This window comes from Vulpes lagopus, chromosome 5 (assembly GCF_018345385.1).
Source record: "Vulpes lagopus strain Blue_001 chromosome 5, ASM1834538v1, whole genome shotgun sequence".
NCBI lineage: Eukaryota > Metazoa > Chordata > Mammalia > Carnivora > Canidae > Vulpes > Vulpes lagopus.
The window spans coordinates 7,799,520-7,826,896 of record NC_054828.1 but is presented as its reverse complement, the minus strand read 5'-3'; the positions used below and the strand labels follow the sequence as shown (position 1 = coordinate 7,826,896).

Genomic DNA, 27,377 nt, shown 5'->3' with positions numbered 1-27,377 from the left:
GGCGACCAATGACTGCGCTCAGGAAGAGCCGCGAGGCCAATATGGCTTCCTGCACCTGGTGACGGTTGAAGAAACGGGTGTTAGGTCTCATGGAGAAGACGCGGGGCGTCGAGGTGAGAGGGAGAGGATTTATCGTGACCGGGAAAGGGAAGCCCTTGAGCCTCGCACGGGGGCCCGTTCTCGAGGCCTTGGGGCGACGCCTGGAGGGTGGAGAGTGGAAGGATGGATAAACTGAGGTAGTTAGGCTGAGCAGGGCCAGAGGCGATCGGCATTGCCTTTTGCGCCCACACCGCTGGGGCCGACGTCCCGCGAGGAGGTCGGGGCGGAACAGCCTCCCTGGCCTGCGGGAACGGGAACTGGGTTCAGGATCTGGGAGCTCCTGGATCTTCTTTGTCCTCCCTCTCTCTAATCGTTTCTTTGGGGATCAGGAGGCCTGTGACATCCTGGTGGGACGTGAGGGAGATTCAAGTTTCCTGCCACTGCGTGTCTGGAGCGTTCACGGGCATCATCGCCCGGGATTCTCACAACAATCCTGTGTCACTGTTTCGTTGTTATGGTTGGAGTAGCCGACGCTTACAGCCAGATGGTGCCCCCCAGGGAGGGCCACCCAACCGCAGCGGGAAGGAGATGGGCACCCAGTCGTTCAGGCTCCCCAGCCTTTCCCACTCTCCTGCAACCTGTAACCCACTCACCCCTGGGTCACTTGGCTTCTGGTCACCTTGTATTTAAATTCGGTCTCTTCTTTAGCACATTTGGGGACGTAGTTGTAAACCTGAAAATGGAATAGCCCCCAAACTGTAAAGGGTAAAAGAGAATAAGCGCTCATGCGTTTACAGCCCTCCCTAATGGCTAGAAACAACTAGGCTTTACACATCTCAGTCTTCATTCGAGTTATCTGAAGAAGGCCTGCTGTTACCTCTCTTGTACTGATGAAGAAACTGAAGAAACAGGCTCAGTATGTTGCACAAAATCACAATTGAGTGGTAGAGCCAGGATTCAGGCAAATCTGGTTGAAAAGCCCCATGCTTTTACCCAGAAATAATTGCCAATATGTCTTGAATACTTGCAAGGCACTGTTTTGAGTGCAATACTTATATTCACTCTTATTTCTCCCGCAAAGCTTCTGAAAGAGGTGGTTTCCTCATTTACAGAGGTGGGAACTGATGCACCAAGAGACTGACTTGCTGCAGATCATACAGCTGGTCAGCGGTAGAGATGGTATTTGAGCCCTGGCCTAGGACCTTTTCTACTACATTCCTTCCAGGTGGATTGATAGACAGTATCTCATTTACATTTCACATCCTGTGAGCTACTTATTTCACAGATGAAAAAGTTGAGGCCCAGAGGAGTTAAATGACTTGCCCAAAGACCCACAGCTAGTTAGGATTGGAGCAGAGTCCAGAGCTATGGTACATACATACACTGTGTGATAACTAGTGTGTCCTCTGTCTCCTAGATCCTCCTCAGGGTAGGATATGCGTCCCAAATTGACTTTTCTGTGGCTGAAATGGTTTCCGAATTGACATTGTGTTGATGTACATATGCTGAAGGGGGGAAGTTGATTTTCTAACATACATCTTCCCCCAGAAAGTCTTCATGAGATAACAAAGAGTATTTTCACATCATCGTATTCTATTTGAATCAAGTTAAAACGTCATCATTTATAAATACACAGGAGGAGCTTGGTGAATTCCTGATATTATCTGTTTTGTTAAACTATCCTGATGAGTTTCAGTTAAGAACTATATAAACAAGAGTAATGATCCTGGTGTTTGCAAAAGGGATATTTGATTCTGCCTGCCACCTGGTCCAAAGGTGTTGACCAAGACCTGGAAAAGATGCTGGTAGCTGACCTGCATCCTTCTTCCCCATACACTAAGCTAGACCTGATTCCTCCAGCCTGGTTTGTGTCATCCTTCCACTAGGAGACTCCATCTTCAGAACCTATGGAAGAGGAAGAGGAAGAGGAGGACGACTTGGAGCTCTTTGGTGGCTATGACAGTTTCCGGAGCTATAACAGCAGTGCGGGCAGTGAGAGCAGCTCCTATCTAGAGGAGTCAAGTGAAGCAGAAAATGAAGATCGGGAAGCAGGGGAGCTGCCCACCTCCCCGCTGCATTTGCTCAGTCCTGGGACTCCCCGCTCCTTGGATGGCAGTGGTTCTGAGCCAGGTGCTTTCAGAGTGTCCCCTGAAGTCGGGGAGGTTTCAGGAGGCTATAGAGGAAGAGGGGAATATAGGCCATGTGGGCAGAGCTGTCCAGGTGTAAAAAAAGCTGTTTGATCTTAAGTCTAAGGGCCTATGAACTAGACAGAAGTAGCCCCAAGGGACTACTACTAATTTCCTTTGCTGCAATCTGATTTCAAATGACTATTTCCTTTGTTCTTTCATACGACTAATACTTATTTGGCACACGTTAGATGCCAGTCATTAATATGGTACTGCTTTTACATTTGTGTGAATAGGTGCTTGATTTTTAAGCCTGGATGGCTTTTGTTTTGTTTTCTTTTTTATTTATTCATGAGAGACAGAGAGGCAGAGAGAGAAGCAGGCTCCATGCAGGGAGCCCAACATGGGACTCGATCCCGGGTCTCCAGAATCACACCCCGGCCTGCAGGCGGCGCTAAACCGCTGTGCCACCAGGGCTGCCCTTCAGCCTGTGCTCTGATTTACTATCTGGGAAAGGACAAGAAATAGTTTGTGGGTTGGACGTGAGGGGGAAATTAAAGAAGGGTGGAAATTAAAGAATCAGGTGACTTCCTGGGGAAAGAATTACTGATGAGACTCCTCATGGAGCATCTGGAAGCCAGTTAACTTCTGAGCTGTGCTGTTTGGACAGCTTCTGGATGGATTCCTGCGTCAGGGCCCCCAGTGTGTGGACTGCCTGTGAAGAGAGATGGGCTAGATGTCCGTAAGGAACAGACCCTGTTCCTTAGTGCCTGCACTCTTTGGAAGAGTGACCTAATACTCTGCCACTTTTCCCTTCCATCTACCTGTCTTCTCTTCCTCCTTCCCCCACACCACCCTTTTACTCTTTCTTCTATCTTCTTCCAAACATTCTCGTAGAATCTTAGAACTTTGGAACTAGAACCATTAGAGACAATTGAGTCCAGGGGTTCTCTCTCGTGGCTGTCCATTAGGATCACCAGTAAATTAGACTCTCAGGCTTGGGTATTTTTTAAGCTCCTTAGGTGATTCTGATACAATGTTAGAATTGAAACATTGATCTAGTTAAGTTTTTTTATAGATGAGAAGAAAAGAGATCCACAGAAGTCAGGTGATGTGGGCACTGTTTTTCTTCTTGTTTTCCTCTTTACAGACTTTCCAACATCCACCTGTTGCTTTATGGATTTTCCTTACCTCTACTGTTAACATATAGCCAAGGGATGCCAGGCAGCTTATCTTAGGCAAAAGAGATTCAGTTGTGCACAAACCTCCTGCTCCTGTTCCAGCTCTGTCAGTCAGGCTAAGGGCTGAGAAGTTAATGCATTGTTCAAGTTTTCAAGGGAAAATGTTCAAATCATTTTGCTTGATTTGGGGTGATTGTATCAGGTGGGTCATGTGCTGAGTTCTCTTCCCAGCTGTCTGTGAGATGTGTGGTATCGTGGGTACAAGGGAAGCCTTCTTCTCCAAGACTAAGAGATTCTGCAGCGTTTCCTGTTCCAGGAGCTACTCCTCCAACTCCAAGAAAGCCAGTATCTTGGCCAGATTACAGGTGAGAGGCAGTCACTTGGAAGACCCTTCCTGGGGTCCTGGGAGCCCAGACAGGAACAACTAACTGGCTGATGGCAAAGGGCCAAGAAGGCTTGGGAGGAGTTTGCTTGTGACCATCTGAGGTTGTAAGTTTCCTGCTATCTATTGTGTTCTAAAATTCAGAGGGCAGAGGAATCCATTTATGAAACTTGTTAAATTGCAGATTTCTAGAGCTGCCCTCATTCCCCACCTACACCACTTCCCCATAGTCTCATGTGATTAGTAAGTTTTAAACAAGAGCCTTAAAGGGAATCTGATGCCCTTAGTCTTTCCCCCATACTTTTATACATACGTGCTCTGAAAGGAAGCTAGGAGACAAGCATATGTTTTAGCAGCCACAGTGGGTTTAGGAAGTTGATGCCTCATCTCTGACTCTATGTCATAGGCGGTCACCTAGAAAGTCTTACTAATCTTTTTCTTTCTTTCTTTTCTTTTTTTTTTTTTTTTTTTTTTTTTGAGAGAGAGCAAGAGAGTGCAAGTGGTAAGGGGAGAAAGGAAGAGGGAGAAAGAGAATCTTAACCAGGCTCCACACCCAGCACAGAGCCCAACACGGGCCTCAATCTCATGACCCTGAGATCATGACCTAAGCCAAAATGAAGAGTTGGACACTCAACCGACTGAGCCAACCAGGTGTCCCTATAAATGGAAGGATTCTTAAGAGATGTGTTGTCTAACCCACACATTAGTTGAGAAGTGTGCTGAGGTCCAGAGAAGAATGACTTACCTGAGGTAGTTCTGTTGGAAGAGCAGCTGAACTGGGACTGGAATGTAATCTCAGGTGCCTGACTTTGTGTTGTTTCCTGGTAACTATGGCCACCGTCCATAGCACTGGTTCTCAAACTTGCCTGATTTTTTGTTTAAGATATTATTTATTTATTCATGAGAGACACACAGAGAGAGAGGCAGAGACACAGGCAGAGGGAGAAGCAGGCTCCATGCAGGGAGCCCGATGTGGGACTTGATCCCGGGACTCCAGGATCACGCCCTGAGCCAAAGGCCGATGCTTAACTGCTGAGCCACCTAGGCATCCCTTGCCTACTTATTTAATTGGGATGGAGTATGGCCTGGACACAGTGGCTTTATTTTATTTTATGTATGTAATCTTTATACACAACATGGGGCTCAAATTCATAACCCCAAGATCAAGAGTCACTCTTCGGGGTGCTAGGGTGGCTGGCTCAGTTGGTTAAGTGGTTAAGACTCCATGCTCAGGGAGGAGTCTGCTTTTCCCTTTCCCTCCACCCTCTCCTTCTTTCTGTCTCTTAAATAGTCTTTTTTCTTTTTCATTTATTTATTTTAAAGATTTATTTATTATTCATGATAGAGAGAGAGAGAGAGAGGCAGAAACACAGGCAAAGGGAGAAGCAGACTCCATGCAGGGAGCCCAATGTGGGACTCGATCCTGGGTCTCCAGGATCACGCCCTGGGCTGAAGGCGGCGCTAAACCGCTGAGCCACCCAGGCTGCCCTTAAATAGTCTAAAAAAAATGTCACACTCCCATCAACTGAGCCAGCCAAGTGCCCCTTGGATTTAGGGACTTTAAAGAGCCCCTAGGTGATTGTAATGTGCAGCAGAGCTTGAGATCCAACTGCTCTGACATTTATTGAAAATCACAGTGTGCCAGGTCTTTTGCTTAGTACTTCATACAATGTATCTCTCACTTTTGTGAGATAATTGTTATTTCCCTGGTTGTACAGATTTTAGGGCATAGAAAAATCTCTCTCCTCAAGAGCTAATAATGGTATTGTAAATAGCTACAGTTTGGGAGTACTTGCTAAACGTTTGAACTCAGTCCAACCAATGATCTCTTACCTGACTGAGCTAGCCAGGGGCACCTATTTTAAATTCCTTTTTTAAAGGCTAAAAATTTTGAGTAACTTACTCAAAGGTCTACAAATGAGATTGAAGAGCCAGGATTTGACCCCAGGTCTGTGTGGAATTTAAACTCACGTTTTTACTTCACTGATTTTTTATTTTTTATTATTTTTTAAAGATTTTGTTTATTCATGAGAGACACAGAGAGAGGGGCAGAGGGAGAAGCAGGCTCCCTGTAGGGAGCCTGATGCAGGACTTGATTCAAGGACTCTAGGACCACGACCTGAGCTGAAGGCAGACCATCAACCACGTCCCGTTTTTTTTTTTGTTTGTTTGTTTGTTTTGTTTTGTTTTTTAAGATTCTATTTATGAGAGACACACACACAAAGGCAGAGACACAGGCAGAGAGAGAGAAGCAGGCTCCATGCAGGGAGCCTGATGTGGGATTTGATCCCAGGACTCCAGGATCACTCCCTGGGCCAAATGGAGGCACTCATCGGCTGAGCCACCCAGGTGTCCCCCACTTCACTGATTTTTTTAAAATAAATTCTCGGAGGGGCACCTGGGTGGCTCAGTCAGTTAAGCATCTGACTCTTGATATCGGCTCAGGTCATGATCCCAGGCATATGAGGTGGAATTTGTGTCAGGCTCCACGCCTATACTGAGCATGGAGCCTGCTTGAGATTCTCTCTCTTCCTCTGTTCCTTCCCCCACCCGCTCACTCCCTCTCTCTCTCTCTGTCTCTCTCCCCCTCTCCCTCCCTCCCTCTCTCTCTAAAAATGAAAATAAAAAAAATAATTCTCTGGGCCCTTCTGAATAGTGATTAAATTACAAATTATAGACCAGATTAGTGGCCTTTAACCCTTAGGGATGCCCGCTTGGAGCAACTGATGAAAGCCATGGACCTGCTCCAGAACATTACTTTTTTTTTTTTTTTAAAGATTTTATTTATTCATTAGAGATACACAGAGAGAGGGAGAGGCAGGCTCCTTGCAGGAAACCCAATGCAGGACTCGCCCCAGGGATGGGATCACACCCTGAGTTGAAGGCAGACACTCAACCACTTAGCCACCCAGGCGTCCCACAGAACATTCCTATATGTGTACAAAATATTGACTCCTGACTCCGTTCACAGACTTCTCTGAAACCCACTCTCTCCAATAAATCTCCAGAGGAAGGAGAGAGCCGAGAGTTGAAGCCACTAGGAAAAAGTTCCTGGAGGAAGCAAAGGCTGAAAGGATAGAAAAGATAGAACAGGTGTCCCTCGCTGCCCCATAGCTCCTCTGACCCCATTTCTCTGCTGTTGAACAATAGCTAAATACTTACTGAGAGCCAGGCATAATACAGTAACTCTCATCCTTGCACCCCACTCTGAGTTAAGATTGTTATTGTTATCCACTTGATTTACAAATGAAGAAACTGAAGAGGTTAAGTAACTGGATAAATCCCAGGATTTAAAGCTAGGCAGTCCAACTCCAAAGCCCTGTTCTCAGCCATTAGGCTTACACAGGTTCTCCTCTCTCCAGGGAAAACCACCAACCAAGAAAGCCAAAGTCCTGCACAAGGCAGCCTGGTCTGCCAAAATTGGAGCCTTCCTCCACTCCCAAGGGACAGGACAGCTAGCAGATGGGACACCAACAGGGCAAGATGGTAAGACAGCAGAACCCTGGTGCCCAGGAAGCTGCTGGGGGTCGGTGGGAGTGGAGTGCCCAGACTGGGGTGGCCCTGCCTAGGAACCAGGAATGAGAAAGATGAGGCAGCTAGAGTGCCCTGGCCCAGGCTCACTGTGGATTACATCTTCCCCATTTTGGTAGGTATTGTGGAAATTGCCCAAGGATATCCCTGTAGTCAAAGCTCCAGGACCCTTATTTTTGATAATTCAGAGGCCAAGAATTAGCTTCTTTTGTATTGCTTTTGGCCCTTTGGCTTCTGTTCCCCTTGGGCAGTGGAGACCTCTAGTTTGGAGAGGTGGTGGAATAAGGAAATGAACCTTTCTCTCTGAGTGTGGAAGATTCTTTTTTTTTTTTTTTTTAAGATTTATTTATCCATGAGAGAGAGAGAGGCAGAGACATAGAGGGAGAAACAGGCTCCCTGCAGGAGCCCCATGCAGGACTTGATCCCTGGACCAGGATCACGTCCTGAGCCGAAGGCAGATGCTCAACCTCTGAGCCACCAGGTGTCCCTGTATAGTAGGTTCTAAGCATATAAGCATTAAGCAGCTCTGCTCTAGGTGGTCTGAGTTTCTGACTGCAGTTGAGCCCCACAGGCACGAGGGTTGGAGGGCCCTAGGTGTGTGCCCTTCCCACCCATTCAGATTAGCTGTGGCCAATGAGAGGTTGGGGGAGGTCTAAGGAATTTAAGCCCAAAGGTCTTTGGATTTCCTTCTCTTTTCCGGGGAAGAAAGATCAGACATTTCCCTTGAATGTTTCCTTTACTCCTGAGAGTCTGTCATCCTTTAGATAAGGTCCAGCCCTGTTCTGATGGCCACTGGTGGGACAGGTATCAGGCTTGGGTGGCGAAGGACCGGCTTCTACAGGCTCCTGGTCGCTAGGTTCCTGGCAGGGCTGCTGATTTTCAACACTTCCTCTTTCTGCTCTTGCAGCGCTGGTGTTGGGTTTCGACTGGGGGAAGTTCCTGAAGGATCACAGTTACAAAGCTGCTCCTGTCAGCTGTTTTAAGCATGTAAGTGCCCTAGAGATAAGGGGAGGGAGAACTGGGAACCTAGCACTTGCCACACCTCTCATCCACCAGCCTTCCAGGCATTCCAAGCTGGGCATTGGCACCAGGGAGAGAACAGTAATGGGGTCTGGGTGGGCCCAGTCCAGCTTTGCCATTCGTTCCAGTTTACATTTCTTCAGAGTCCTGCCACAAAGCCTCATCGAGGCCTTCTAGCACCCGTGCTTCCCCCCTCTGAGGTCCTCACTCTACTTTTTTTTTCTTTTAAGATTTTTATTTATTTATTCATGAGAGACACACACACACAGAGGAAGAGACACAGGCAGAGGGAGAAGCAGGCTCTATGCAGGAAGCCCGACGTGGGACTCTATCCCAGGTCTCCAGGATCAGGTCCTGGGCCGAAGGCAGGTTCCAAACCACTGAGCCACCCAGGGATGGCTCACTCTACTTATCCACATAATGGAACTTTGTGCTAGAACTCCTTTTCTTCTTTCTTCCCCATTATTCCGTGTTTTCCCATTGAAAGCTTGTTCTGAACTGCCCTGGGCTTCCTGGATCTCTTGGGCCCCAGGAGACAGATGTGGATGCCTCCTACAGCCCACCTCAGCACAGAGAAGCACCAGAAGAGTGAGGCCCTGGGAGCCTGGGCCTGGGGCCGAAGGAAGTGCAGAGATGCTGCCTGTTTGTCTGTGAGCCAAAGAGCCACCTAGAGCGGCGCTCTTGTTTGGTCTCTCAAGCCAGGAAGTAGAGGAGGAGGTCTCTTTACTCTGGTAGTCCTAGTAGGAGTCACATCCTAGTAGCCAATGAACTCCGGGAGGTGCCGTGGACAGTGGGAAGCTAGGAATTCTCACTCTTCTCCGCAGTGCTGTCGAAGGCACTCACCTTTCCTAGTGGGAAGCTCTTTGGCCCTGAGTTATCACTGCAGGGGAGTTACGTCATACCTGATTCCATAAGCTCTGCCAAGCCAGCCCATGTGTGCTTGAGTAGCATAGCCATTTCTAGGTTCCGTGAGAGACCCACTCTGGCCAGAGAGGTGAAATGGGATACCCTGATTAGCTGAAGCCACGATGAGAATGAAAAAAGGTGAATTTCTCCAAAGGAGAAGCAAGGTGCTGTTGGTGCAAAGTGAGGATTAGACATTGGGAAGGCAAACAAGAAGGGTCTGCTGCTGATAGAGAGCATCTGAAAGAGACTGGTTAGAGAGGTGGAGAAAGAATGTACCAGAAGGAGGGGTGGGTAGACGGCTCTGAGAGCCCGCATGGTGAGAGCTGAAAGACTACTGCCCAAGCCTGAGTGATGATTTAAAGAGGTGATATTTGTGGCGAGCGCTAGGAAGTATTAGGTGTTGTCACGAGCGCACAAACTGGCACGGGTGTGATGTGCCCAAGATAATAGAATGAGGAGCTGGTCCTGTAAAGACCACTACTCAGAGCTGACCGACTCCAAATGTCTGACCCTTGCACCTGCCTTCCCATCCCGTCCCCTGCACCCCACCCCTCCCCATCCCCGGTGTCCTGCCTCAGCTCTTTGGGGACAGAGGATTTGTCTTGCTCATCTCTTCATCCCTAGTCCCATGCTTGGCTTGCCACACGCAGAGTGTTGTGCACTGAGGTACAGAGAAGGGTGTGATGGCTTACGAGCCCAGCCACTCTGCCCTGTGTGCTCAGGCAGTTCACCATTCCCCTGAATGCTCTCGTGCCCGCACAGGTCCCTCTCTATGACCAGTGGGAAGATGTGATGAAAGGGATGAAGGTAGAGGTGCTCAACAGCGACGCCGTGCTCCCCAGCCGGGTGTACTGGATTGCCTCTGTCATCCAGGCCGCGGGTGGGTACTCCTCTGGCCAAGCAGGGCCTGGGTTTGGAGAGGGACATGTCTGCACGGGTGGGTAGTGTCACAGGCAGAAACTGGCTTCATAAAACAAACAAAAAAGCCCACCACTGGAGTTTCTGCCAGTCCCTTCTTGGGATCCTCCTGCCTTCCCTGGCTTTGAAGAAGCCACAAGGCATGACAAGTTTGGAAACTCCCCCTCTTAAGGTTTTTCCAGGAATGATCAGACTATGGAGAATTAATTCTTACTGCTATGCTATACTGTTTACTGAGTATGTAGCATGGGTTTGTTTTGGCTGTGACTGTTGGGACAACAGGGACCCCCTTGCCTGGAAGGATTTCTTAGGAGTCAAGTTTAAGGTTGAGCATCCCGCCCTCCCTTACCAGTACCTTTTCCTTCTTTCAGGGTATCGGGTGCTGCTCCGGTATGAAGGCTTTGAAAATGACGCCAGCCATGACTTCTGGTGCAACCTGGGAACGGTGGATGTCCATCCCATTGGCTGGTGTGCCATCAACAGCAAAATACTTGTGCCCCCTCGGAGTGAGTTGATGAGAGAGAGCAGTCCTTGTCGTGGTCCCTGCAGAGCCCTTGGTAGAAGGGGCACCCTTTGTCTTAGGTTAGACCAGAACAGAACCCACTTGCCAGCCTGCTTCCTGTCCTCCCCAGTCTGGGAAGCCCTGTGGCGGATCCAGGTTGTACAGCAGGTTTTGTAATAGGCGATGGCTGGCCTGAGGAGGCAGAAAGAAGTTGCTCTGGCGCCCCCTGTTGGTGGGAGTATTGTTAGTCCGCGTAACCAGGATTCTGCTGTGTCTCCACAGCCATCCATGCCAAGTTCACCGACTGGAAGGGGTACCTCATGAAACGGTTGGTGGGCTCCAGGACGCTTCCTGTGGATTTCCATATCAAGGTCTGGCAGTGACCCCTTTGGGTCTCCTAACTGACCTCCTTCCTGCCCTTCTCCCATTTTCTCTGTCCGTGCAACTCACTGGAGTATTTTCTCAAAGACTTCCTTGCTTGACAGTCTTTAGCAGCTTCACATTTCTCCAGGAATGATGACGGTTGCTTTTACCTTCCCAGCCTAGAGTCAGCCTCCACCCCAACCCAGACTCTGATCCAGCCATGTTGGTCACGTTGCCTTGCCCTCTGTTTGCTACTCGAGATCCTTACCATTGCTCATAGCATTTTTCAGGAACATTCCTTCCATAAATTTTATTAAGTACTTGGCTACAAGGAACTGTGGGAGTACAGGCCCCGTATTCAGGACTCTCCAGTCTGGCAAAGGAAATGAAGTCAAGCCTGGGAGTTATAAAATAGCCTTGGTTCTGAACCAGAGGTGTGCCTCTGAATCATCTCTGTGGCTTCTTAAGTTTTGTTTTTTTTTTTAAAGATTTTATTTATTTATTCATGATAGAGAGTGAGAGAGAGAGGCAAAGACACAGGCAGAGGGAGAAGCAGGCTCCATGTCCCCTCCCCTCTCATGCAGGGAGCCCGACGTGGGACTCGATCCCGGGGCTCCAGGATCACGCCCTGGGCCCAAAGCAGGCACTAAACCGCTGCGCCACCCAGGGATCCCCTGTGGCTTCTAATTTTAACTTAAAAAAAATCACTCACATGGTAAAAATTCAAAGGGAATACAAGGATGCGCAGTGAAGACTTCATTTCTCCCACCTCTATATGCCAGACCCTCCTTTGTGGGGCTTGCTCACATAGGGGCCGGGCTGCGTCTGAGGCCTCCAGCCCCCAATGCTCTTGGGTGTGGTTCCCACGTTGCCTCGATAAGTGTCACAGCAGCCAGCAGGGGAGTGCAGAGCAGGTGCTGCCATGGCACAGGCGGGACCGGTTCTGTGGCCCGAAGAGGAGCAGCTGTCAAGGACAGTTTCAAGGAGAAAATGGCATTTGAATTCTACCTTGATGGGTAGGGTGTGGGTGGTCTGGAAGCCAACGTGAAAAGTGAGGACGGAATAGATGCTGGGCCACATCTCATCCAAGGCATCAGATGCCTCGTAAAGAGGTTGCCACTGTGAGTTTTAGCTGGCAGAGAGTGGGCCTTTGACGAGGAATAGTTCCAGTACGTCAAGGGAGCCTTCCCTGGCTTTTCCCTAAAGTAGAAATGGTTTTTGCTTTACTTCAATTTGCTGGGTACTGTCCATTTTCTCTTTATTTCTTTATATTTTGCTAACTTATCTTTTCATACTTTGTTCAACAAAATTATAAGCTCTTTCACCTGTATTTTTTTTTTTTGAGATTTTATTTATTCATGAAAGACAGAGGCAGAGACACAGGCAGAAGGAGAAGCAAGAGCCATGCAGGAAGCCCTATGTGGGACTCCATCCCGGGACTGCAGGATCACATCCTGAGCCAAAGGCAGACGCTCAACCACTGAGCCACCCGGGTGTCCCCTCCCCTCTCATGATGCCTTGCACCGTGGACAGATTCAGCAGTTGAAAACGAGCATTTGCTCCTTCTCAGCTGGCACTTGTCTGAAGATGAGGCAGATTGTGGGTGGTACAGGCCACTAGCATTATCAAGGTGGCCTCTCCTGCTTAAACTCCAATGAGCTTGATTCTGGGGCACCTGGGTGGCTCAGTTGGTTAAGCATCCAACTCTTGATCTCAGGATTGTGAGTTCAGGCCCCATGTTGGGCACCATGCTGGTCATGGGGCCTACTTAAAAAAAAAAAATTTTTTTTTTTTTTTATTCTGGGTAGCAGAACATGGTTCCATGTGAACCAGTCAGCAAGCACACGATGACTCACTGTCACATACCCAGTCCTGCAGTGGATACAAAAGCCAGCTGCCTCTGAGGGTTGGGTAGGAAGGATAAAAGAGGGTGAGTTTGTGAAGGCAGCTCTGATCCAAATCCAGTCCAGTTCCTTTGGTGCCTACAGTGTAATAAGTTCTGAGTAAAATGTTGTGAGTGAATGGCCCAGCAGCCAAAGTCAGGTGTGTACTGTGTATCTATCAGGTGAGAAAAAACATTGCGCACTAACTCTGTGCCTAGTTCCATGCTTAGAACTGAGATTGTAGAAATGGATCCCCCCAGACCTGGCTTCTGCCCCTACAGAGCTCAGGGTGTGACTGAACAAACAGAGCACTAAAGTGGTATTGGGCTCTGGGCTGTCCTGGGTGGGTGCAAAAGAAAGTTGTGTGTCAGGAAAGGCTAGGAGGGAGAGGTGGCCCCGAGGGACCCCAACCCAGACCTCACCCTGTGTCTCTCTCCTAAATGGGCCAGTCGATTGGTTTGGATTTGTATTCCAGGTCTGTGGTGTAGGACTCTGTCAGCTTTTCCTGGTGGCTGCTTTGTGACCTCGGAGATACTCCCCCTCCTGGTGGGCTTTGAAAGATCGCCGCTTAGTCCCCACCTTCCCTAGGCTGGGGCTGGTTTTCCCTGGGCTGGAAAAGCCCTACAGAGTTCACTGTTCCCATTTCCCTATCCCAGGCAGGACAGGACTGAAGTCTCAGAGACCAGAAAGAGTCTCCTGCCCCCTCATCTGTGGCCTGTCATCAGGGCTCTCTAAAACAGCCTGTGGGCATCTTGGTCACTGTCCTTTGCTGGGTCAGAGTGGGATAGCCATTCAGAGCTACAGCCCAGTGGGGTCACAGCTGTAATTAGACATATGGAGGCAGATGGGGCCTCAGCTCTCTGGACATGAGCATAGTATGTGCCATCAGCGGGGAGGTGGAGGGGAGTGGGAAAGTGCATGAGGCTGAACACTGGGACCAGTTTCAAGGTCCAGCTCTGGCAACCAATGAATCGGGGTGAGTGTGGGCAAGTCACTTGAGCCCTCTGGGGCACCTGTTCTTTAGTCTGAAATGGGCTTTGTAATTTCCATTGTACTGACTGGCATTTGGGGGGCACACCTTGTAAGCTGTGTGCTGTCCCTCATCCTGAGGAATTGGGGGCCAAGGTCAGACCTGGTGGGACCTTCCTTGAGTCTATGTCTCATCGGCCTGCTTCCTGACTTAGTGCTGGGTGTGGTTCTGGGCATACCTTCCCTATTCTTTGGTTACAGTTAGGAGATGAAACAGGGAAGTGGGTGGAGGATCCCCAGGACCACAGTGGGCCTGTGCTCTGATCTTGCAGATGGTGGAGAGCATGAAGTACCCCTTCCGGCAAGGAATGCGGCTGGAGGTGGTGGATAAGTCCCAGGTGTCACGGACCCGCATGGCAGTGGTGGACACAGTAATCGGGGGTCGCCTTCGGCTCCTCTATGAGGACGGCGACAGTGATGACGACTTCTGGTGCCACATGTGGAGCCCCTTGATCCACCCAGTGGGCTGGTCACGGCGAGTCGGCCATGGCATCAAGCTGTCAGGTCCGCGGGCAGGGGCAGGAGCATCTCTGTACCCGCCACCGCCACCACGTGGTGGTGATGACTATCTCCACCATGTGCACGGTGGTACCGAGGCCCAAAGAGGTTGGGTGATTTGACCAGGTCACTGAGCTTATAAGGGTTTTAAACCTATTCGAAGCTGGAGGCTACACGATATGGGAAGTGTCTGGATCTTAAGGGTCCAGTAGTCCCTACAGAGAGCTCCTGACATGTCCTGATCCTGGTCTAGGTGGGTAGTACGGGGTGCCGAGATACAGATTAGAGCACATGCAGGGCAGCCCCCACATTCTGGGGAAGGGAGGGAGGTGGCCCTGTGAGCAGCCTGCAACTCCTTTCTCTCTCTTGCTCCCTCTGGCATCTCCCCAAAGAGAGGCGCAGTGACATGGCCCACCATCCCACCTTCCGGAAAATCTACTGTGATGCGGTTCCTTACCTGTTCAAGAAGGTGAGGCACAGCCTTGGGACCTTCTCATCTTAGCCATAGGCCCTTCTCGTCTTGGCCATAGGCCCATCCCAGGCCCCACAACCCCGGGGTGTTCCTTTCCCTTCCCGTTTCCTTCCCAGGCCTATGGCGGATGAGGCCTGCTCCCCCCACCCTCCATCTGGGCCGCCCCAAGTTTCCCCAGCTGCCCCATTCCTTTAAGGTTCGAGCTGTCTACACGGAAGGTGGTTGGTTTGAAGAGGGGATGAAACTGGAAGCCATTGACCCTCTGAATCTGGGCAACATCTGCGTGGCAACCATCTGCAAGGTGAGCTTGGGCTAGTCCTGCAGCTTCGATGGTGGATGCTGAAGCCACTGAGGGGGTGCAGAACTCTGCAGTGCACATCCAGCCCACCTCCACTGTGGCTGCTCCGGGAGTACTGGACTTTTGAGTAGGGGTCTTATCTGCTCCTTGCTCAGAATTTGCCTTGGTGTCAGGTCTGCGGCACATTGGGGAGGTGCGTGGCCTGAGCCCGATCCTGTATCAAGTGTAGGCCCCGCCCTGTCAGCCTTCCTGGAGGCCTTCCCACTGGCACACGTCCTCTCCTTTGAGTGCTGGCCTACCCAGGACCAATAGCCGTGCTGACTTTGCTGCAGCCCAAGGAGCAGATGACTACCCCTTGGCCCCCCTGGGGACATGCTGATGTGTGCATCCAGCGGGTCTTCTCCAGGCTGGGCCCATGAGCTGCTCTCTGAAAACACTGGGGAGAAAAAAAGGTGTAGTCCCTGTGGGAACAGCATTTGCTATCTAGTGAGGAAGGAAAAGGAACCTTAAAAGGATGGGTCTGGGGGTGCTGAGTGCTCAGCAGAAGCTCAGGGAAGGCTGAGATCTAGCTCGGGTTGGATCCATCCACCTTGTATCCCACCATAGCCACCTTACCCTGGAATGGGGGTGCAGTTCATGATACCATGGTGTCTGCCTGCCCCCCCGCCAGGTTCTCCTAGATGGCTACCTGATGATCTGTGTGGATGGGGGGCCCTCCACAGATGGCTCAGACTGGTTCTGTTACCATGCCTCCTCCCATGCCATCTTCCCAGCCACCTTCTGCCAAAAGAATGACATTGAGCTCACACCCCCAAAAGGTAAGACTGTCCTCATGGTCAGAGAGGTCAGAGTGTGACCACAGGCCCAGGTTCCTGGCCAAGCCAGACCCTGGGGCTTGGGAGTCTCAGAGTGGTTTGGAGAGGGGTCAGAGCCCCCCAAGGCCAACACCACCAGCCCTACCACTGGGCCCACTTGGCTCCACGGCTAGCGTGTGTCTTGGTGAGCAGAGCTCCCACTTGTTCCTTTGGGCAGTGAACAACCTATACGACAGGACCATGGTCCTAGAGCAGGTACCAGCCTGGGGAGGAGGGAAGAAGGCTGCCAGGGGAGACTCCAGACTGGGTCCTGACCCAGCAACAGGGGTCCATTTGGCACGTGCTCCTTTCCCCGTACATCTATGTTTTCTGCTCCCCAGGCTACGAGTCGCACACTTTCAGCTGGGACACCTACTTGGAGAAGACCAAATCGAAAGCAGCTCCATCGAGACTCTTTAACATGGTGAGGAGAGCGAGGAAGCACGGGGCCTGGGGCGGCCCTGCCCCCTGTCAGCGGCGTTCATTCCAACCCCCTTCTCCTTCCTTGAGTCTATACTGTGGATGCCAACCGCTTCAGGGGAGAAGTCCCAACCTCTGCCACGGGCATTCCGCTCAAGCCCGGTCCCTTTCCCAGAGAGGCTGGTGCTGGGGAACAGAGGGCAGTGGTCACTGTTAGGGGACCCTTCCCCACAGGCACTCCCAGCCCATTCCCTCTCCCCGGTTTGGTCCCTGGGGCCGGGATCTGGCTGCCGTGGTCACCGCTTCTTCCCCCTCCCAGGACTGCCCCAACCACGGCTTCAAGGTGGGCATGAAGCTGGAGGCCGTGGATCTAATGGAGCCCCGGCTCATCTGCGTGGCCACGGTGAAGCGGGTGGTGCACAGACTCCTCAGCATCCACTTTGATGGCTGGGACAGCGAGTATGACCAGTGGGTGGACTGTGAGTCTCCGGACATCTACCCCGTCGGCTGGTGTGAGCTCACCGGCTACCAGCTCCAGCCACCTGTGGCCGCAGGTCTGGGCTCTCACGGCCCCAGGGGACCCTCAACTTTCCTTTTCTTTTTCCTTTCTGTCAACTGCTCCCCCTACCCCGTGCCTACCTCATTCTTTGGCATGAGAGCGATTGGTCTCCTGGACCACTGCTCACTAAAGAGTGGCCCTTGTGTCCCCCGTCCCGCTCCTGACTTGTCTGTCTCCCTCTCCCTCTGGCCTGCAGAGCACCTTCCTTGATCTTGCCCACTCTGTCATATGCTCGTGCCCTTGTGCACCCAGGTAAAGCCCCCAGGTCCCTCGGAGCAGCCCTAGTGACGAGGGTGGGATGAAGGGACAGTTGCTTCCAGTCCCTCCCCCATTCTCACTCAACTTTGGCTTTCCTTCTTGGGGTGTCCCATGTGTAAGGGAGGCTGAGGGATGGGTAGGTGTCTCGGGATGTGCTTGTACTGTGTCCTTTCAGAACTCTCTTAACCTCTTCCCTCTGTCTTTCAACAATAGAGCCAACCACACCTCTGAAGGCCAAAGAGGCCACAAAGAAGAAAAAGAAACAGTTCGGGAAGAAAAGTAAGTGATGCTCCGAAGAAGTGGCCAGGGCTGGGGTGGGCCTTGGGATCAGCTGGGCCTATGTCTCTGGGAGCAGAGGGGGAGTCGCCGCTTGGGTAGCACCCTCCATGGTCTGGTCCCTCCATCTCCTCTCCTTTGTCCTTCCGCCCCATCAGGCCCATCAGCCTGTGTCTTAAGGGACTCAGGCACAGATAGGGAGTCTTGAATCTCTGGCAGGGGTCAGGATCCCAAGGAAAAAAGCAAGAAACAGTATTTGTAAAGGAGAGAAGGGGGAGGGATCCCCAGCCCTTCTGCCCTGTGGTCAGAAGTCAACGCGACCCATCGGCAGTGCACAACTGCCTTTTGAAAGTAAGATGGCGGGGGCAGCATCCTTCTCCCCGAGCCTGTCATCCTTCCCTGGGGACCCTCAGGAGTGGAAGCTTCAGGATCATTTCCTTAGGTGGGGCTCTGCTCTTAACAGATCCTGGGCCCTGTGCGGGCTCAGCTTGAGGGGGACAGCAGGTGGAGTGGGGTGGGAGGAGGTAAAGCTAGCCCTCGGAGCTGCCGGCCTGTGGCAGCAACATGCTCTCCACGATGTGGCGCCACCCAGAGAAGAGGTGGTCCGAAACAGGATGGGGAGGAAGCCGTCGCGGTCCCTGGGCAGGATCAGGGTCCAGTGAGGGTATGGAGCTGATCATGTGGGAAGACCTCATGCCGTCTACACTAGCACGGCTGGGAAAGTCACTTCACAGGTGAAGAAAGGACTGGAAGAGGGATGGAAGCTCAGCAAGCCTAACTGGGGGGCTTAACCTGCTACTGGAGAGAATCTCCCTGAGCGTCGGCACCCGGCCCTGAGGGGCAGCATCAGAGCTCAACGCTCTGCTCCCCCAGAGTGGGACCTGCCTTCTGCTCACCACTGGAGGACACCCAGCCATCGAGCCCCACATGGATACAGCCCTGTGCTGGGTTTCATTCTGTGTTTATTCAAAGGGAAAAGAATACCACCGACCAAGACCCGGCCCCTCAGACAGGGGTCCAAGAAGCCCCTGCTGGAGGATGACCTGCAGGCCGCAGAGAAGAGCTCATCGGATCCTGTTCCTGAAGAGAGTAAGAGCCTCCCGGGCGGGGTCAAGACAGGGCCGGCCTGCTCCAGTGCTCAGAGGCGGCCCGCCTCCTTCCCCACCTGGGCACAGAAGAGGAGAGTCAAGTGTGAAGGGACTTTGCCGGGCACCAAGCAGTCCTCCTTGGACCACTGGGCCTGGAGAGCTTCCCAAACACCCGCCCCCACCTCTGAACGGAGCCGCGCATCTCCAGCCGGGCCCTCTCCATCTCTACTGCCTGCCCCGCGGGGGGAAGGTGCCACTCCCACCTCCCCACCACGTCCTGAGGGCCCCCTTTCATAGGGAGCCAGAGCCCCCTGCCCCTCCCAGGGTTTCACACACACTCACTCTGTTCTCCCGCCCTCCCCACCTCCCTCCCTCTTTAGTCATTGCTGTGCGGGTGAAGGAAGAGCATCTAGACATGGCCACGCCCGACAAAGCCCCGAGTCCAGAGCTGCCCGTTCCCATCGAGAACATCAAACAGGAGACAGACGACTGAGCCTTCCCCACCAGCCCGGGGTTCCTCTGTTGCCACCACCCCTTCACCCTGCTTTAGTGTGGAGACAAGCCTTTTTTGCCCAAGTCCTGCCAGGTGCCGTGAGGGCCAGGCACCAAAGGACCTCTGCCCTCTGGCCAGGCCTCCAGATTTGTCTGTGAGCGACTCCTCCTCCAGCTACACTTCCCAAAGCTCTTCTTACAGTACCCCCTCCACACCATACCCCTCAACTGCCATGGGGTAGAGGGCTGCCCCCAGTCACACTGGAAGACAAGTCAGTGAAGCATGTGTGTGTGTCCCTGAGCAAGTCCTAAATAAAGGCCTGGAGCAGCTCTCGAGGGGGAGGCAGTTGCAGGTTGGGTGGGGAGCGGTGTGGTGGGGGCCTAAAAGCAGCCTCTCACCGCTGGGGTTGGCGCTCTCCTAGCACCCTAGGGAGGTCAGGGAACCCCGCACAGGCACCCAGCTCTGGCAGGCAGCTAAAATGGCAGTGAGGAGGCAGGTTCTGGTGATGCAGGAGGTGGCCTTACTTAACCTGTTTTCTCTGTTGGCCTGAGTCCGGCCCCCATTTCCTAAAGGGAACAGTGGAATAGAGGTGGGGTCTGCCCCTGGCTGGGGGCTTGCAGGAACCTAGGGGGAAAGGGCACGCAGTCCCCCGTGTCATTTGGGGAGGCCTGGTGGTAGAGGGAGGCAGCAGGACAGGAGGGCGAGCCGGCCGTGCTGTGAGGGGACCCCAGCTGGAAGGGAGACCACAGCCAGCCAGGCACCCCAGGGCCCCTGTCTTGCAATTCCTTGGTATCCCTGGCAGGAAACTGCCACTTTCAACAAACATGAAAAACCCTTAATTCCAGGGCTAGCCACCATGCCACGGAGGGTTAGTTGGGGGTGGGGGGGTCTTTTAACGGAAGCCCTGGCCTGCACCTGGACCCATCAGAGCGGCTGCCACTGGGCCAACATCCACACGAGCTCCCTGGGGCTGCTACTGTGGGGAGACCACGGACGCTCTTCAGCCACACAAGCACCCACTGAGGTTAATGGCATTGTCGATGATGCTAACTCCAGATGTGACTTCTAAGGCACCAACTGCTCACCTTCAGCTTGGGGTCTTTTGGGGGGTTCCTCCCAGCCTGACAGGGAACACGTATGAATTGAATTCCCCCTCTCCCCTCAGAATGAGACCTTACTTAGAAATAGGGTCTTCACAAAGGTAATGACATCAGAACATGGTCATTAGGGTGGGCCCTAATCCAACAGGACTCCTGTCCTAGAGATTTGGACTGCCATCCAGCAGGAAGATGAGAAGGGACAGGGGAGATGCTGTATGAAGTCAGCCAGGGGGTGCAGTTGTGCTGCCACAAGCCAGGGAACCTCTGGGGCCACTGGAAGCTGGCAGGGCCTCAGAAGGATCTCCCCTACAGCCTTCAGGTGGAGCACAGCCCTGGGGACACCATGATCTCAGACTCCTGAGGACAGGGAGACAAAGATGTCTGTTGTCCAAAGCCATGTGCTTCTTTACAGCGGCCCCTGGGAACTAACACGCCATCTGATGGTCCCCAGGCACACCAGTCTTCAGAATGCAGGTCCAGAGACAGGCTGAGCCCTCTCCTGGTCTCACCAGGACCCACTTTTCTGTGTTTTCCCACTCAGGACTGGCCTCTCCCTAGAGACCCTCCCTGTGCCCTCCCCACCCAGCAAGGGCGCCCAGATCCCGCTCACCCTTCCCTGCGTGCTGCACAATGTTGCTACAGCCGAGGGCTCAAGTGTGTGAACATAAACCTCAGCAGGTGACGCAACCACACGGGGCAGGGTTGATGGGCAGCGGGAGGCGGCGGCCACAGCGCCTGCACCTCTGCTCTTTGTCCCGGGGGTGAGCCAGGCCCTTGAGGTTGGGAAGTGATGGAACCAACGATCGAGCAAATATGGTAACAGCGGTGTTTTTAGGGACACGTTGGGTCCAGGTATTCTGTGGCTTAGCGGAAAGGCCACCGTCCCACAGGATGAGATGGTGTGATTGTTTCCTTACAATCCGCCTGGGCCCAGCCAGAGGTGGGGAAGTGAGGAGTGCGGACAGGCAGTAGGAATGGAAGCAACAGTTATTGCCCAGATTTGGAACCACATGAGTTAGGACCAAGAGAAGTCAGCCCTGCCGCCCCTGGCGCTCTGGAACCTGACCCACCACCGAGGCCTCCCCCACCTGCCCCGATGCCAACCTTGTCTGCTGTCCACCATCTGATCTTCATGGGGTCCTCCTGGCACTGGATCCGGAAGCGGGCATCTGCTTGGCCTTCCTGGTAGCCCAGCCTGGGCACATTTCAAAGACCGCAGTCGCAGCCTTCACCCTCTGGCCGTGGACACTGGGAGGGGTGGCACAGGTGGCCCCCACACGCAGGTTCAGCCCAATGAGCCACCTGAGGAGAGGAGAGGATTCAGAGAACCCATTGTCCTGAGCCTTCCTGCCTGGGGTGAGCAAGGAGGTCTTCGGGAACTGCGGGGGCAGTGAAGCTTGGTGGGTGAGGGCAGACCCTGGGGGGAACCCTGGCTCAGCCCCTCACCAATTAGGGGACCCCGAGGGAGTCACTTCAATCCTCTGATCCCTTCTCTGTAAAAAGGGGATAGTAATAGTAATAAATAGTTACAGAGGGCTTAGGGTGCTCCAGACCCTGTTCAAATCTGGGTTAGCTAGCTGCCAGTGTGCCCCTCACAGAGAACCCCCATGAGATGCTATACAGCCCCTCCCCTCCCCTTTACAGGTGAGAGAATGGCACAGAGCAGAAGGAGGCCCAAAGGTGGTCAATCACAGAGCAGGATCTGAGCCCAGCTCTGCTGGACTCCAGGGTTCTTGTTGAAATTAATTAAGCGATTAAATTACTTCTGATGAAATTAACGAAGTGCCCACAAATATTAGGTTGCACCACACTAGCCTGGGAGGACCGCATTCCCACTGCACGGGTGAGGGAATCCAGCCCCAAAGAAGTCCACCCCAAGTCCCATGCACTTTCGGCTCCCTGGGGAGCGGTCACTGGCTCTGGCAGGACCCTCCCCTCTGGAGGTGTTCAGCTGGCGCATGGGGGGCGGGGGCAGAGGCTCGATTGACAGCAGCTGCTGGGCCCAGCTGGGGTGGGGGGGTCCCATGAAAGTACCCACCTGTGCAGTGGGAGCAGCTGGCAATCGCAGTGAAAGGGATTGCCGCTGAGGTCGATGAGCTCCAGCTGGCTGAGATGGGGCAGGGCAGGCATGGCCCGCAGCTGGTTCTTCTGCAGGTGCAGGCTCTGGAGCCAGGGCCCCAGGCCCGAAAACGCCCTGGGAGAAATCTGCAAGGAGACGCCAGGCCCGTCTCACTGGCTAGGCCTGGGAGGTACCCCATGCTCCCCCGCAGGAGAGCCCAAGGTGGCCCAGGCAGGAAGGGCAGGACTGGGATGGAAGCCCTGGTTGGTCTAACCCTGAAGTGCCTGCCCCTTGCAGTCACCTGGACGCGGGCCCTTGGTTCTGCTGTGCCTGAGCATGCCCCCCGCCCCTGCTCCAGAGTGACAAATCCCCTTGGTGGCTCCTGCTCTGCCCCCAAAGTGCACACGCAGCCCATGGACACACTTCCTCCTCCCCCCTCCCCCCCCCCCCCCCCCCCCGTGCTCCAGCAGGCCTCTCCGTGTGCCCCTGGCACCCGCCTGGTCGGTCAGCACACCTAAGCTCCCTGCTGTTAGGCATCGTCTCTGGCTCATCCCAGGGTCACCACGCCCGGCCCCAGGCCTGAGTGTGGGGGCAGCAGTGCCCGTGGGGTGAGTGCATGCTGCGTGGGGCCTCACGCTGCCTCCCCCATCCCTACAGTCCTGTGCCCACCTGCTCCAGGCCGCTGCTGTTGAGGAAGAGGTGCTGCAGTGACCCGCCCACGGGCCGGAAGGCCCCATCTGGCAGGGCTCTGAGCGGGTTCCCCGAGAGCTGCAGTTCCAGGAGGGTGGGCAGCCCCTCTAGGGCCACGGTGGGCACCCCCTGCAGCTGGTTCCTGTCCAGGTACAGCTTCTCCAGGTCCGGAGCGGGGCCTATGGCGCCAGGGGACACGTGAGAGATGCGGTTGGCGCTCAGGTAGAGCCAGCGCAAGGCCTGCGAGCCGGCCAGGTCCCCCGGTTCCAGGCGCTCCACGGCGTTGTGCTGCAGGTGCAGGGAGAAGAGGCCTGGCAGGGCGCGCAGGGCGGCCCCGGGCACCCGCTGGAAGTGGTTGCGCTCCAGGTACAGGTAGGCGAGGCGGGGCGCCCCCTCCAGGGCGGCAGCGCTGAGGCCTGTGAGCCGGTTGTCGGAGAGGTAGAGGTAGATGAGGCTGGCCAGCCCCGCCAGGGCGCCCGCCTCCAGCTCGGCGATGCCGCAGTGCTGCAGGTGCAGCGACACCAGGCCGCCCAGGCCTGGGAAGGCCGCCCGGGGCACCGAGGGGAAGCGGTTCCGCCTCAGGTCCAGCAGCTGCGTGTGGCTGGGGAAGCCGCGGGGCACGGCCCGCAGGCCCCGGCTCTCACAGCCGCTGTGCCGGGACTCGGAGGCGCACACGCAGCCCGGCGGGCAGGGCTCCACCGCCCCGTCCTCCCCGCGCCCCGGGCCGCCCGCAGGGGTGCGGGCCCACACAGCGGCCAGTTCCTCCTCCTCCTCGGCACCGCCCGGGCAGCGCAGGTCCGAGGGCCGCAGGGCGTCCAGGGCCTCCCCGCTGAGGCGCCGCGGCCCCCTGCACGCACCGTCGGAGCGCACCCGCGCCCGCGCCAGCCACTCGAGCAGCGGCCGGGCGCGGCAGCCACACCACAGCGGGTTCCCGTGCAGCCGCAGCCGGCGCAACTGCCCCGGGCCCTGCAGCGGCGGCACAGTGTCCAGCTGGTTCCCGCGGAGGTCCAGAGTGTGCAGGCGCGGGCAGCGGGCGAAGGCCCTTGCATCCAGGGCCTGCAGGGCGCCGTGCTCCAGCGTCAGCTCCCGGAGACCGGGCAGTGCCAGCCCGTCCTCCTCGCCCACGTAGGTGAATGGGTTGTGGCCCAGCTCGAGCCGGGCCAGCGCCCGGGCCTGGGACAAGGCCGGTCCCGGCAGCGCCTGCAGCTCGTTGTGCTGGAGGCTGAGCCGGCGCAGGGCGGGCAGGCCAGCCAGGGCCTCGGGGTCTAGCACGCTGAGCGCGTTGTGGGACAGGCGCAGCCAGCGCGCACGCGGCAGCCCCTGAAAGGTCATGGCCGGCAGGTAGACCAGCGCGTTATGGGCCAGGTTCAGGGTGGTCAGTGCACCCAGGGCCCTGAACGTCCCCGGCCGCAGCTCCTCCAGCACGTTCCTCTCCAGCTCCAGCCGCTGCAGGGAGCCCAGCCCGTCCAGGGCCTCCTGGGGCAGCGAGCTCAGGCGGTTGGAGGCCAGGTTGAGGATCTGCAGGCGGCCCAGGCCCCGGAAGGCGCCCTCGGCCACCAGCTCCACCTGGCAGTGCCGCAGGTCCAGGTGTGTCAGGTAGGGCAGGTCCCGGAAGGCAGCTGGGGGAATGACCTTCAGCAGGTTGCCTTGGAGGTCCAGCCGCTGAGTCAGCTGAGCGGGGAGGGGGGGCCGAGCAGCAGTGAGGACTACACCTTTGCACGTGCCGTTCCCCACCCCGACTTCTCCCCCTCACCTTTTCCTCATTCTCTTCATCCTGCTCCCTGACACCTCCTCCAGGAAGCCTTCCTCCCTCACCGCTTGGGCACCTTTCACTTTGAACTGTCGCTGCCTGTTTGCTTTCTCTCCCCCCTAGCTCTCGACCCCACGAGCAGAGACCGAATCTTATTCCAGTCTGTATCCCCTGATCTCTCTAGTTCTCTCTCACACGGTTTGTCATTAATTCGATATTTATCTCATAGGTCACCGACTTGTTCCAATCGCATAGAACATTAAACAGGGCTGTTATGCCATTTGACAGATGTGAAGACTGAGGCTCGGAGAGGAAAAGTGACTTGCCACAGTCCCCCAGCCAGGCAATGGCTGTCCTCCCTGCCCCCCTCACCCTGCTGACCTCGGGGACGGCGTCTGGCACCTCCGTGAGGTTCTGGTGCCGACAGGCAACATGCCGCCTGGGATTGTCACAAACGCACGTCGGTGGGCAGCGTTGGGCAGCTGCAGGCCAGGCTGGGCCCAGGGGCAGCAGCAGAGGAAGCAGCAGCACCAAGGAGACGCTCTGGGGCCTGGGAGAGGGAGAAGCGGTCAAGCCCGGCTCCTGTTTCCAGGGCCCCTGAGATGTTTCCTCCTTTGGCCCCAGAGACACTGTCATTGCCCTGAGCCTCAGGACGCCCTGTGCAGTGAAGGTTCTATTGTGAGCCTTGTTTAACACTGGGGTAAACTGAGGCTCAGGCGACCTGGCAAGCCCCTTCGACAGCCTGCCCGGGGGCTCCGGAGGCCTTGCTGAGTGCAGGGATGTCCCGAGGGCGCAGAGCACGAGAGCCCAGGCTGCGGTTTAGCTCCTGGGCCCCAGGGGAGGCGACACAGCAGCCAGTCCTCAGACCACGTGGTGCCGTTTCCACGGTGGCAGGGAGCACAGTGGCCCCCACTGTGAGAAGACAGCCTGCAGCCAGTGGGGACCCAGGCCGGGCTGAGTGTGGAAGGCCAGGTTTGGGGGGGCCAGGAATTGTGGGGCCCAAGAGACTCGGAGCCCTGCTGGCAGGTGAGCCGGGGGGCCTAGGCCTCTGTTCCCCGTCTGGCCATCCTACACCATCCCGCGGGGCCGGACGGGCCGGGGAGTGAGGGGGGCGCAGCCCGACCCCGGCCACCGTCTACCCCCCACCTCCCAGCACCCCTTCCCCGGTGGACCCCTTCACCTCACAGCCGCCTTCTGTTGCTCTCAGGGGCTACTGCCCCCTGCGCTCCTGGCTCCCCCACCCTCGGCTCCCCACCACCAACTGAGCCCACTTTCCACAAACAGATGGGCTTCCGAAGCCTCCAGCGTGTCCCCGCTGCCTCGGGTGGAAAGTCGGGGCCCCTGACCCCACCTGGGGTGTGCTCACTCTCCCAGGGTCACCCTGGCTCCCCACCAACCACACGGAGGACAGAGCTTCCTCCTGCACGGGTGCCACAGCTCCTGCCGCTGCTCGGGCTCCCTCCCTGTCCCCCTCCCTCAGCCTCCTCACTGGTCGCCGTCCCCAGTCCCCTTGAGGCCCCCTCGAAGGCGGGGCTGCCGGCACCGCCAGAGCCCGTGGTGGGGCCGTGGGGACGGGTCCCTCGGGGACGGGGACGGTGTCCCGCTCAGAGGCCTGCTGGGCTCTCGGACCAGCCCCGAAGGGCGCGCTCCCGGCGGCTGCTGGAGCAGCGGGCTGCCTGCCCCACCTTCCTCGGAACCCACCTGGGGGACCCCCTCGGAGAGTCCGCCCCTACAGACCCCCTCAGAGGCCCGGAGAGCGGCGGGGGGTTCGCCCCGGCCCCCACACTCACCCCTCCATGCCGCCGCCTCGCTCAGCCCGCTGCAGGAGCCCCCCCTCTGGGCCCGCAGGCCCGCAGCCGACGGGCTGAATGGCGGCATTGTGGGCAGCCCGGGCTGGGGGGGCCGGGGCGGCGGCCAGCTCAGGGCCCGGATCGGGCGCCAGGCCTCGAGCCCAGCCTGCGCAGCAGCGCCCGGACACCTGGTGGGGAGGGGGGCTGGGGGCCCGGCCCCTGCCCCCCTGAGCCTGGCTCCCTACTCTGTGGAAACGCAGTAACTAGCTCAGTGGGGTGGGGGGGGCTGTGGGGACCCAGGTAGGTCCCAGGCACGTAGCTCACGCTCACGAACACTTGACTATGCCCTCCTTACACACTTATGTACATCGTTGTACACTGTACATATGATATTCCATATTTGGCCTTTTTTCCCCCACTCAGCAACACATTATCCAGTGATCCTGGTTGATCCGCCTTAGTCATGTTCATTTTAACTGCTGTGTAATATTCCATTGTACATAGGTGGTGACTCTACTTACCCACTAATCCTGGAGATTTTGGTTGCCCCCAACTTTTTTTTTTGTTTTGGGGCCTCGATTTTGTTACAAATTGCAAAACAACATCCAAATCCTTATCTTCTTGGACACATGTACAATTGGAAGAAATGCAACAGGGGCACCTGGGTGGCTCAGTCAGTTGGGTGACTCTCACCTCAGGTATTGATCTCAGGGTAGTGAGTTCAAGCCCCACATGGGGCTCCACGTTGGGCATGGAGCCTATTTTTTTTTTTTTTTTTTTAGCATTTTATTTATTTACTTATGAGAGACACACAGAGAGAGGCAGAGACACAGGCAGAGGGAGAAGCAGGCTCCCCACCTGGAGCCCAATGCAGGACTCGATCCCGGAACCC

At 55.3% G+C, this 27,377-nt stretch overlaps 2 protein-coding genes across 4 annotated transcripts; one reads left to right on the top strand and one right to left on the bottom strand.

The window, feature by feature from the left end:
- On the top strand, positions 1-19,425 carry L3MBTL2 (L3MBTL histone methyl-lysine binding protein 2). Of its 2 annotated transcripts, XM_041756600.1 has the most exons (17): positions 1-113; positions 1,926-2,169; positions 3,578-3,711; positions 7,091-7,214; positions 8,167-8,246; positions 9,948-10,065; positions 10,475-10,609; positions 10,888-10,976; positions 14,153-14,384; positions 14,771-14,847; positions 15,047-15,151; positions 15,819-15,966; positions 16,344-16,426; positions 16,742-16,976; positions 17,453-17,518; positions 18,488-18,604; positions 18,984-19,425. In XM_041756600.1, exons 1-17 carry the CDS (start codon positions 90-92, stop codon positions 19,094-19,096), a joined length of 2,124 nt encoding a protein of 707 aa, XP_041612534.1. In that variant the 5' UTR covers positions 1-89; the 3' UTR covers positions 19,097-19,425. The 2 variants fall into 2 exon arrangements, with proteins under 2 accessions (XP_041612534.1, XP_041612533.1); XM_041756599.1 differs by having other exon boundaries at positions 18,488-19,425.
- Positions 15,566-27,227, bottom strand: CHADL (chondroadherin like). 2 transcript variants are annotated; one of them, XM_041756602.1, is made up of 6 exons: positions 26,486-27,227; positions 25,077-25,245; positions 22,925-24,616; positions 22,235-22,401; positions 21,301-21,498; positions 15,566-15,584 (listed from the first exon to the last, which is right to left on the bottom strand). In XM_041756602.1, exons 1-5 carry the CDS (start codon positions 26,491-26,493, stop codon positions 21,327-21,329), a joined length of 2,208 nt encoding a protein of 735 aa, XP_041612536.1. In that variant the 5' UTR covers positions 26,494-27,227; the 3' UTR covers positions 15,566-15,584; positions 21,301-21,326. The 2 variants fall into 2 exon arrangements, with proteins under 2 accessions (XP_041612536.1, XP_041612535.1); XM_041756601.1 differs by lacking the exon at positions 15,566-15,584 and adding an exon at positions 18,461-18,680 and having other exon boundaries at positions 26,486-27,226.
- Between the last annotated feature and the right edge of the window lie 150 nt (positions 27,228-27,377).